The sequence below is a fragment of the Hyaena hyaena genome, unplaced genomic scaffold (assembly GCF_003009895.1).
Source record: "Hyaena hyaena isolate Hyena2069 unplaced genomic scaffold, ASM300989v1 scaffold_565, whole genome shotgun sequence".
Taxonomy (NCBI): domain Eukaryota; kingdom Metazoa; phylum Chordata; class Mammalia; order Carnivora; family Hyaenidae; genus Hyaena; species Hyaena hyaena.
In genome coordinates this window covers 920,172-932,125 of record NW_024081196.1, presented here as the reverse complement: position 1 = coordinate 932,125, position 11,954 = coordinate 920,172, and the positions used below count along the sequence as shown (strand labels likewise).

At 43.1% G+C, this 11,954-nt stretch overlaps 1 protein-coding gene across 1 annotated transcript in view; it reads left to right on the top strand.

The window, feature by feature from the left end:
• Positions 1-388: 388 nt before the first annotated feature.
• PPM1H (protein phosphatase, Mg2+/Mn2+ dependent 1H) overlaps positions 389-11,954 on the top strand; it is a 257,588-nt gene continuing 246,022 nt past the window's right edge. The window contains exon 1 of the mRNA XM_039256219.1: positions 389-725. Within this exon, the coding sequence (XP_039112150.1) occupies positions 481-725 (245 nt within the window). The 5' untranslated portion in view covers positions 389-480. The remainder of the gene's footprint in view (positions 726-11,954) is intronic.

Sequence of the window (11,954 nt, the reverse complement as noted above, 5' to 3'; positions counted from 1 at the left end):
GAGGCTTCGGCCACAGCAGCTGCCGAGCCCTAGCAGCCTTGCAGCCTGATTATCACATGACTGGACGGCGGCGGTAGCCGTGGCAGCAGTCGCGCCGGCTGTGCCGGCTCGCCGGGTGGGCTCAGTTCCGCTCACGCAGGAGTCGAGCGCAGAGGGCGGGGAAGGAACCTGCCGCCGCTGCGGCCGCCCAGTCGCTCCCGGAGCGCGCGGCGTCTCCCCGGGCCCGGCCGGCCCGCTCCATGCCGCTCCGTTGCGGAAGTGTAGCGGGGGGAGGCGGCGGCGGCGGCGGCTGCACCGAGCGCGGGAGGCCGGGGCCCGGCCCCCTGCAGCACTAGGCTCCGGGAGCCGCGCGGCGCGCCCCAGCGGCCCGGCTGCCCGTGCGCCCGGCGCCCGCCGCAGCCTGCATGCCCCGCGCGGCGCCTCGTGGGGCCCCCGCCGCCGCCGCCTGCTCGCACCGCTGCTGCCGGGCGCCGGAGTAATATGCTCACTCGAGTGAAATCTGCCGTGGCCAATTTCATGGGCGGCATCATGGCTGGCAGCTCAGGCTCCGAGCACGGCGGCGGCGGCTGTGGAGGCTCGGACCTGCCCCTGCGCTTCCCCTACGGGCGGCCAGAGTTCCTGGGGCTGTCTCAGGACGAGGTGGAGTGCAGCGCCGACCACATCGCCCGTCCCATCCTCATCCTCAAGGAGACCCGGCGGCTGCCCTGGGCCACTGGCTACGCAGAGTGAGTGCAGCGACCCTGGCGGCGCCCCTGCTCTCCTCGCGGCCCTTCCCCGCACGGTTCCAGCTCTCCTCTCTCCTCCTTTCCCGGCCCCAGGGCCCACCAGGGGCTGCCGGCGTTCAGGCCTCGGCGGGGACCTCTCTCCTTACACTGGCCGTTCCTCTTTTCCCACCCGCACCCCCTTCCCCCAACCCCAAGGACGCAGCGTCTGCAGCCCGGGCATGGGTGGTAGAGGGTGGGTCGCAGCGCTGGACCGTGGGAAAGCTAAGGTCGGACGGGTCTGTGAGTCCGGGGGCTGTGACACTTGGAAGAAAGTGCGTAGAATAGCTTTGCTGAAGTTTGAAGCACAGCAGGGAAATCGGGTATCTGCGCCCACCCTGCCCAAAATCTTTGCGCTACCGCATGAAGTTTGTGGGGTAGAGTCAGGAGGAGCTGTCGCTGCGCGTGAGTGGGGGTGGGGGGGCGGGGGGCAGTTCGTGTGCAAGGTTGCACATTTGAGAAGGTCTCAGTTTCTCTGGCTTAAGTCTAAGAGCTTGCTCGCTTCTCGTTTAGTAGGTAGGAACCCCCTGCGCGTTCGGTAAATGCCAGTACCATTTCCCCCAGTCCTCTGGGAGGGGGAACTTATTTCAGGTGTCTAACGATAGCATTTCGGTAATCAGCTTTGGCGATTAAGCGATCGTTTGAGTGATTTACTATTTCAAGAACTGATTCAGTCAGGTTGACGACCTGGAGTGGAAGTGGGAAAGGAGGGAGGGTTTTAAGGGCCTCCCCGCCTCCCCTGCTACACCTCCATTGACTATTAATGACCATCTTATGAATGATAGGATGAGTAAGGTTCCCCCTCCTACTCAGCGTTATGAAACTGGAAAATTCGGAAGGTGGCCTTCAGGAGACCAGAGATCAGGGCTTAACAGTGACCCGGTGGGTGCACAAGTGCACGCAAAACCCCAGTGCCTGGTACACCTGCCCCTTTTCCTTTAACTCCATCGGCTCCATAATCTTGGCCCTCCCCTCTCCGCGAACAGCATCGCCCGCTGGTTGGTTCACCCGGGGACCAATCAGCTCTCCCGACGCCTGGGCGCTTCGATGCTGACCCTGTTCTGGTGGCCCGGATACCCGCGAGCTGGCAGGGTTCCCGAAGCTCCGGGTTCCGGTGCGAGGCCGGGTTTGCAAGGCGCTGTGCTTAGAATCAAGAATTCTTTTTTTCCCTCCCTTTTCGTCAAAACGACCTTTTCTCCATGGGCTTTAATATTTAATAGAAGAGGGGCGCCTGGGTGGCTCAGTCGGTTAAGCGTCCGACTTTCGCTTAGGTCATGATCTCGCGGTTCGTGGGTTCGGGCCCCGCGTCGGGCTCTGTGCTGACTGCCAGCTCAGAGCCTGGAGCCTGTTTCAGAGTCTGTGACTCCCTCTCTCTCTGACCCTCCCCTGCTCACACTGTCTCTCTCTCTCCTAGAAATAAAAAACATTAAAAAAAATATTTAATAGAAGAGGTGAATAAAAGGGGATAGACTATTGGAATATAAAAGATGGTGACAAAAACGAGTGAGAAGGCTGGGTGCTAAAACAATAACCATTAGCACATAACAACGGACAAGCCTGGTAGGGAACGTTGTATCGGGGGAGGTATGAGATAGCCTTATAATTTCCAGGAGAAACCAAAGCAAAGATAAACACCTGTGTAAGGAAAAAGTGCCTGTCCAAACATACCAAACACCTTTTCTTGAATGAAATTTTTAAAAAGTGTTTAAAAGCCCATTTAGATGCATTGGAAGGCAAAGCAGCTTGGACTCATACTCTGTCCTACTGTTGTGTAGGTGGGGGCCTTGCGCCTGCCACAAAATCTGAACAACCTAGCCAGTTGTCACTCCTGGGTTTCCCAGGGTGAGGACACCTGTCTGAAGGGCAGAAAGACAAGGAGATCGTGAGAAAGTTATGAGAAGTAGGAAGATGTTCTAACACCTGTGGAAGCTATCTGGGCAAGGTAAAAGGAGGACCTCAAACAGGAAAGGGGAATAAAAATCAGTTTTGGAATGTTTGGATCCTATGACAGGCACATGATATGCTCAGGACTGTAAAGAATATAAGGGAATCTGAAATGAGACATGTAACAGGGATAGATGGGACTTGGGGGCTCCACCTCCTCCTAGCTGGGCCTCCATTTCCTTGTTTCTAAGAAGTTTGCCTTTTCCTAGACCCGGATGTGAGAGATGTTCAGTTTGAAGGTTAGAAGGACCACCATGAAATCTTTAATTTTAAAAATTAGTTAGTAAATGCTCACTGAGTTGAGTGGCTTGGACTCTTGATTTCGGCTCAGGTCACTATCTCATGGTTGGTGAGTTTGAGCCCCATGCCAGCATCTGTGCTGACAGCTTGGAGCCTGCTTGGGGTTCTCTCTCTCCCTTCCCACTCATACTCTTATGTGCATGCGTTCTCTCTCAAAAAATAAATAACTAAACATTACAAAATAAGGAATAGATTAAAATATTTAAAAAATTAGTTACAAAACTAGTACATACTTGTGAATTCAAGCAAAGACCTATACGTTTACAAATGTACGTTCCCCCCTTCCAGCTCTCTTTAGAGTTAGTAACCGTTTCGTGTTTGGTGTGTGTGCCTTTCTAGACTTCTTTGAATGTACTCATAAATATGTATTATGTGTTTCTTTTTTCTTCCCAAGATAGACTTCTGCTAATTATGTTATTCTATAGCATTTTCAGAAAACACTATGTCATGGACTTTATTCCAAGTCACTACAAACAGAATTACCTTGTTCTTTTAAAATATATACATAGTACTAATAATAGCTAACAGAATTGGTGCTTACTGTTTAGTGCTTTGACTGTTTCCAGATTTGTGTCCCATCATTTGATTCTCATAACCCTATAAGGTAGACAGTAACATTTGCATTTTCTATAAAATAAAATACACATTATGTAATAGGACACAGAGGCAATGAATGATTAAGCCACTTTCCCAGAGTTCTATCACCTTAGCAGAGCCTGTATTTAAACCCGAGCATGATTCCACAGCCCACAATACCAAACTGCTTCCTTAGTGTATTAAACTATGGTGCATTTTTCTATACCCAAGATTAACCACTATTATCTGGCCCCCCTCCCTTTGTCAGATGTCAGACTTACTGCACCACTTCCTCAAACCTTGAACTGTACTTACTCTTCCTGAAAAAAACACATCCTGAATGGTCAAAATGGCTGAAATAGGGAAGGGGAAAGAAAGATCTGTAAGGCTATGATCAGAGGCTGCTACCGGTAACATTGCCCTTTCCTATAGTATCTCATGAAAGGCGGAATTCCCTTTGTTCTGGAAGGTACCTGAGAGAGATAGAATTGGTAAGGAGATTGCTCAGAGAGTGGAAATTAGGGGGATGTGATGAATCAGGGTCAGAATCAGAAGTGGTTTGCTTACCTTTCCAGAGAGTGAGTTACTTTCTATGCCTTCCTGACCTTTTAGAAAGAGTTGAACTCTAGGGCTGACCTTTTGGATGGTAGAAGGAGAAATGTTTAATTTTTTGCCACTTCTTGTTAATCCTTTCCGAGAAGAGATTCTCCATAGGTTATAGGTCTAGAGAATTAGCTTAAGAAATCCCTGTAAGACTTGAGGATCCAGACACTGAAGACCCTCACTTACTAATTCAGTACTTATTGGCATTGTGCTGACTGAAATTTCCCGGTTCATCAAAAAGCTTTCTATTGTGGCTTAAGCATTTAGCCACTTGATGATTGACTGTATGCTAGGTTGTAAGGCTCTGTAAAGTATTACAGTTACAAATAACATCCACAGAGTTCACATTTTAAAAAAATCCATTAACAAGTTTTATTTTTTAGTTTGGCTTTGAAATTATGGATTTAGAATGTTAGATATGCTCGGAGATAGTCCATGGAAAACAACAGTTTTACCCAGAGACCCCACAGGGCCGCTACTTCATTTCTCCACAACTTTAAACTTTTTAAAAAAAAAAATTTAAGCCTACTATTTTTTGAGAGAGAGAGAGCGCGTGAGCGAGAGAGCACGCAAGCACACGTGCCAGCAGAGGGAGAGGCACAGAGAAAGGAGGAGAGGATCTGAACTGTGCCCTCTCTATCAGAGAGCCCAGTGTGGGACTTGAACTCATGAACTGAGAGATCATGGCCTGAGCTGAGCCTCAACCGACTGAGCCATGGGGGCATCCCTCTATCCACAACCGTAAATCCCACCCAAGTGGTTCCTGTGCTTCAGGGACCTGGAAGTTGGTTTAGTTTTTAATGGATTTGGAGCCCATTTTGACTTCTTCCAAGTTTGTCAAACCTTTCTCTCATCAGTGGTCAACTGGACTTAGAGATACACGTGGATATGGAGTTTGTGCCCAAAACTACCGCAGCAGAAAAGACCAGAGAATGCATAGTATTCTGTATACGGAAGCGTCATATTCATATTTTTGTCAGTGATAAATTTTTGTTTGTATATAAATAAGTAATTACAGCAGAATTTTACTTGGGATGTAGCTACGACTATACAATTTTTCTTTATTTTCCCCTAGTATCTTTCTTATAAAAGTGACCCAGGCATGAGTACAAAAAAAAGTTACTTTCAAGTTTTGTGTTTCACAGTGTTCAAATATGTGATGAAATAGCCTTGTTTAAATCCAGCAAATAGCCCACACGTATTTAGATTTGTTTTGGAATCTGTAGGCTGTTCTGTCCCCCCAGCTATTGGCACTAATTAACAATCACCAACGAATCCCATTGGTTGTCTGCGCGTTGTGATGATTGGGAAACCACTGTTCTCTCTGGATCCAAAGCTCAGAAATCCCCTGGCCTTTCTTTCTTTCTTTCATCTAGCACACCCACCCCTCTTAAACCTCTTAGCAGAGCTCCTGCCTGGCAACTTCCTGTTTAACTTCTGCAGCAGAAGAATTGTGAGGTTCTCCGCTTCTTCTTCTATAAAGATAAAAAGAAATGGATTGTGAGGGTGGGTGTCTCATTTAACAAAACTCTCCATAGCACTTATTTGCAGATGAGTTAAAAGTTCAGAGTGGCCTAAAACATGTTATCTCCCTTTCTGGTAACCTGCAGAAGGTATTCATTTCCTATTTTAAAGCAGGTGGTTCAGCTCCCCTCCATTTTTAAGATTTAACATAATGAAATCTTCCCCTCTGGGATGGAGCTTCTGGGCTGTCCCTTAGGAAGCTGGATCAGCTTCCTTCAAAGACAAGTGATACTTGGGGCAGAGGATTTAACCATTCTGAGGGGTTGTGTTTATTTTGTGTTTCAGCTTCAGTTAGGTAGACCTCTCTGATATTTTCCTGCCACACAGTACTTCTTAACTATGGTGATAGTTTTAATTTATCAGCCAGTCCTGCTGACTGCGTACTATAATTGTTTTCTAAAAATATATGGAGGACAAATTTTTATTGAGATACAGTTGACATTAACTTCAGGTGTGTAGCATGATTCCATATATGTATATATTGTGAAATGATCTCAGTAAATCTAGTTATTACCCATTACCACACATAGTTACAATTCTTGTGTGTGATGAGAACTTTTTAAGATTTGCTCTTAGCAACTTTCAAATGTACAATACAGTATTTTTAACTATAGATATCACCCTGTGGATTACATTGCAGGATTTATCTTATAACTGAAAGTTTATACCTTTTGACCACCTGCACCCATTTTTGCACGCCCTGCCAACAGTTCACCCATCTTTTCTCTGTATCTGTGACTTTGGTTTTTTAAAGATTTATACACGTGAGGTCATAAAGTATTTGTCTCTGACTTGTTTCATTTAGCATAATGCCCTCAAGGTTCTCACATGTTCTCCAACATCCATGTTCTCACAAATGGCAGGATTTCCTTTTGTATGGCCGAATAATATTCCAATGAGTGTGTATATCTACATATAAAGCATTTATATAAAATACACATGATACATAGATACACGCCACATTTTCCTTATCCATTCCTCTATCAACGGGCAATTAGGTTTTTCCATGTCGTGACTATTGTAAATAATGCTGCAGTGAACGTGAAGGTGTAGTTTTTTTGAGTTAGTGTTTTCATTTCCTTTGGATAAATACCTAGATGGGGAATTGCTGGATCATATGGTAATTAGACTTAATTTTCTGAGGAACTTCCATACTGTTTCCCATAGTGTACCAATTTACATTCCCATCAACAGTGCACAAGGATTCCCTTTTTCCCCCGACATCCTAAGTAGTGCTTGTTATTTCTTGTTCTTTTGATCATAGCCATTCAAACAAGTATAAGTTGATATATCATTGGGGTTTTAGTTTGCATATCCCTGAGGATTGGTGACGTTGGTACCTTTTCATATTGGCCATCTGTACATCTTCTTTGTGGGGGGGGAAATCCATTCAGATTCTCTGCCCATTTAAAAAAAAATTAAAAATTTTTTTTGCTGTTGAGTTGGATGAGTTTTTTTTTAAAAAATATATTTTGGATATTAACCCCTTATCAGATATATGGCTTGCACATATTTTCCTCCATTCAGTAGGGTGTCTTTTCATTTTGTTGATGGTTTCTCCTGCTGTGCAGAAGCTTTTTAGCTTGAATAGTCTCACTTGTTTATTTTTACTCTTATCTTTGTTTTTGGTGTCATACCAAAAAATTGTTGCCAATATCCATGTTAAAGGAGATTACCACCTATGTTTTCTTCTAGAAGTTTCATGGTTTCAGCTAGCATTCAAGTCTTTAATCCATTTTGAGTTAAAGTTTGTATCTGCTGCACGATAGTGGTCCGGTTTCATACTTTTGCATGTGGCTGTCCAGTTTTTCCCCACACTGCTTAGTGAAGAGACTGACCTTTCCCCATTGTGTATTCTTGGCTCCTTTGTCATAAGTTGGCCATATATGTATGGGTTTATTTCTGTTGTATTTATCTGTGTATCTGTTTTTATGCCAATACCATGCTATTTTAATTACTATGACTTTATAATCTTTGAAATCAGGAAGCATGATGTTTCCAGTTTTGTTCTTCTTCCTCAAGATATGTTTGGCCATTTTGGGTCTTTTGTGGCTCCATACATATTTTAGGATTGTTCTATTTCTGTGAAAAATGTTACTGGATTTTGACAGAGGGATTGCATTGAATCTGTAGATTGCTTTGGGTAGTCTGGACATTTTAACAGTGTTTTTCTAATCATGAACATCTAATCCACGGAGCATGGCTCCTACTATTTGTATTTTCTTCACTTTCTTTCATCAGTGTCTGATAGTTTTTAGTGATGGTTCTTTCACTTCTTTGGTTAAATTTATTTCTAGGTATTTTATATTTTGGTATGTAGTTGTAAATGGAATTGTTTTCTTAAGTTCTCTTTCTGATAGTCCATCAATAGCATATAGAAATACAACTGATTTTTGTATATTGATTTTATATCTTGTAACTTGACTGCATGTGTTTATTCTAGTAGGTTTTTGGTGCAGTCTTTAGGGTTTTCTGTTTATATGATGTGATTTGCAAATAGTGGCAGTTTTTTGTGTCTTCCTTTCTGAGAGGCTTTCTTTTCTTTCTTTGCCTTTTTTCCCCCCTTTGTTTCTTTCTAATTGTTCTAGTCAGGACTTTGAGTACTGTGTTGAATAAAAGTGGTTAGTGGGACCTGGGTGGTTCAGTTATTTAAGCCTCCGACTCTCGGTTTTGGCTCAGGTTATGATCTCATGGTTTGTGAGTTCGAGCCCCACATTGGGCTCCTTGCTGATTGTGAGGAGCCTGCTTGTGATTCTCTCTCTCCCTTCCTCTCTTCCCTTCTGTTCTCTCTCTCTGTCTCCCTCAAAATAAATAAACTTAAAAAAAAAAAAAGTGGTGAGAGTGGACATCCTTGCCTTGTTCCGGATCTTAGAGGAAGAACTTACAGCACCCGAGAGTGTGGTGTGAGCTGTGGGCTTGTCATAGATGACCTTTATTACACTGAGATACTATAACTCTATACCTATTTTGTTGAGAGCTTTTATCAGAAATGGATACTGAATATTGTCAAATGCTTTTTCTCCATCTTTTGAGATGATCATGGGATTTGTATCCTTCATTTTGTTACTGTGTATTATATCAATTGATTTGTGTATATTGAGCCATTCTTAAATCCCTGGAATAATCCTACTTTATTGGTGTATGATCCTTTTAACTTGTTGTTGAATTCAGTTAGCTAATATATTGTTGAGTTTTGCATCTATATTCAATCAGGAATATTGGCCTCTAATTATCTTTTCTGGTGGTGTCCTTAACTGGTTTCAGTATCAAGGTAATGCTGGCTTTGTAAAATGTATTTGGAAGTGTTCCCTCTTCTGTTATTTGGAAGTTTGAGAAGGACGGGCAAATTATTTTTTAAAGGAAGATATCTTTTTTTTTTTTAAATAGTTTATTGTCAAATTAGTTTCCACATAACACCCAGTGCTCATCCCCACAAGTGGCCTCCTCCATGCCCATCCCTCCTCCCCCCCACATCCATCAGTCCTCAGTTTTTGTCAGCATTCAAGAGTCTCTCATGGTTTCCCTCTCTCCTAAAGGAAGATATCTTTTAATTGTAGATGTTTGGTTGTTGTAAGAGTTGTCTTTATGCTTTTTTATGATTTGTCTAATTTGAACAGAGGATTGACTCCCCCCCCCCACTTTTGACTTTATGCCATCTTTTTTCAGGAAATAAACACTATTCATCTTCCATTGTCTCAGGGAAATAGTGGCATTCCTACTGTGTGTCAGTTATGGGTCCTATTCTGTGCCCATAGAATAAGACATAGTCATTGCCCTCAAGAAAATTTTTATGTCCTAGTGTTTGCCCTTTAGTGTCATTCTTTGAAATTAGAGTGAAATCATGGATTAATAAGGTTGAAAGAGGCCAATATTGGAGAAGGGGGTGCTGGGAGGGTGTATGTTTTATTTTTAATGTTTTAATGCTTCTGGGAAATTTCAAATCTCAGCATTTGGAGCCTTTAAGTCCTACTAAGGAAGTAAACTGTTCTTTTCAGCAAACATTGTGATTAGCTGTCAGGTTGTCTGTACCTGGAGGTCCCAAGACCTTTATACATACCTGTGTAAATATATGAGAAAAAAAATATCTTAACACTTGTTAAAATGGTAAGGAATATTTTATTCAAGACTATTTCAATAGGGCATTTTATTTTTTTTATTAAAAATTTTTTAATGTTTATTTAAAAAAATTTTTTTTAAAAATCTTTATTTTTGAGAGCGAGAGAGACCATGTGAGCAGGGGAGGGTCAGAGAGAGAGGGAGACACAGAATCTGAAGGCAGGCTCCAGGCTCCGAACTAGCTGTCAGCACAGAGCCTGATGTGGGGCTCGAACCCACAAACCGTGAGCTCATGACCTGAGCCGAAGTCGGACGCTTAACCGACTGAGCCACCCAGGTGCCCCTTTTAATGCTTATTTTTAAGTGGGGGGGGGGCGGTAGGGGCAGAGAGAGAGGGAGACATGGAATCCAAAGCAAGCTCCAGGCTCTGAGCCTGGCTCAGGAATCCAAAGCAGGCTCCAGGCCCAACTGGGTTTGAACTCAGAAGCTGTGAGATCATGACCTGAGCTGAAGTCAGATGCTCAACCAACTGAGCCACCCAGGTGTCCCAGGGGCATTTTAATAGAGGAAAAGAGATCAGACTCCACTCCAAATACAGCAAGGACAGCTGGGAATTTATAGCCAATGAGCAGAGTGAGGACCTTAGTGGGTGGAAAATTGCTGAGAAAGAGACCTCATGGGTAGGGGAGATTCTTACTGAGGGGAGGTCAAGGGAGAGGAGGAAGTTGATCAGGTATAAAAAGTGATCAGATTTGACTGCTAAGTAGGGATCTAAAGAGTCAAATCTATTATCTGCTATTACCAACATTTCATGAAATAAAGGATATTTAAAAACCAGAAGAGTTGGGGCATGTGGTTGGCTCTCTTGGTTTAGCATCCCACTCTTGACTTTGGCTCAGGTCTAATCCCAGGATTATGGGATTGAGCCCCTGTGTGGGGCTCCATGCTGAAAATGGAGCCTGCTTGAAGTTCTCTCTCCCCATCAAAATAAATAAATAAATAAAATAGAAGAGCAGAGGCACATAGTCTCAGCAAAAAGCAGTTTTTTAGGTTTTTTGAAAATGCTATGATAATTGCTGTTTTTCTAATTTTTCACAGACCCATAAGAACACATCTCTTACCTGCCCTAGAGGATTCCTAAGACATTTTCCACTTTTAAACTTTGAGAGTTTCTAGGGTTAGGCTAAAACCAGTGTCTGTCTTCTAAGCTGAGGTCTTTCCATTGGGGCCTACTGTCATCTTTATTGTGATTACAGTTTTGAATTATTTTCCCCAGCACTTGATCATGAAAATTTTCAAACATGCAGCAAAGTTGAAACCATTATACACATAGCACCCTTATGGCCACCATCCAGATTCTGCAATGCATATATTTATTGCTGTATTTGCTTAATCATTTGCCTAGCCATCAGTCAATTATTATTTTTAAGTGTATGTTTCCTTTAGTCCATTGGCTTTGATTTCATGCTATTGAGGTATTTTCCACAGTAAATTAAAAACTAGGATTGAGTAGCTATGATATTTTCAGTGTTGAAAACCGCCAAACAATTGGGTCCTCACCCATTTGCCGGGAGCCAACCCAGATTTAACTTTTATACCTTGGCACCCTACAAAAGATCCCTCAGTCTGTATGCTTGCCATACCTCAGCATTCACATAACTGAGAGCTTCAGTTGGGGTCCAACTGAAAATGAGAAATAGATGACCTATCACTTTGCTGAGCTCCTGTTTAATTAAATCAATATGAAATTTGCTTAAAACTGAAGTTGTTGCTGTTAGCTGGTGGCCAGTCAGGTGAATACTGTGAGGCATATTCTGTTTTGTTAAGACTTCAGAAGGTGTTGCTTGAAAAGTGCTGATGATAAATATAAAGACTCCATTGTGCTGTTTTCCTTATTTCTGAGATAGAGGTCTATTAGGAGGCTTAGTACCTGCCTAATTACTCTTTTTTTTCTGGGATGATTCCATCAGTTGGGTTTTCTGTAGTGTGAATCCTTAGTGCTTTTTTTTTGTTATACTGTTTCTGACTTATGTTTACAGCCGTCTAGAGAAAACTAAGTGCTTACCCATATTTTCTGTGTGTCCTTTGCACTTCCTTATTTATGAGCTAGAATAATGATGCCACCACTTACATCTGTATGGCTCTCAATGACTATTAAGGTCCTGCCATGTACGCTTAAATATAAGCATA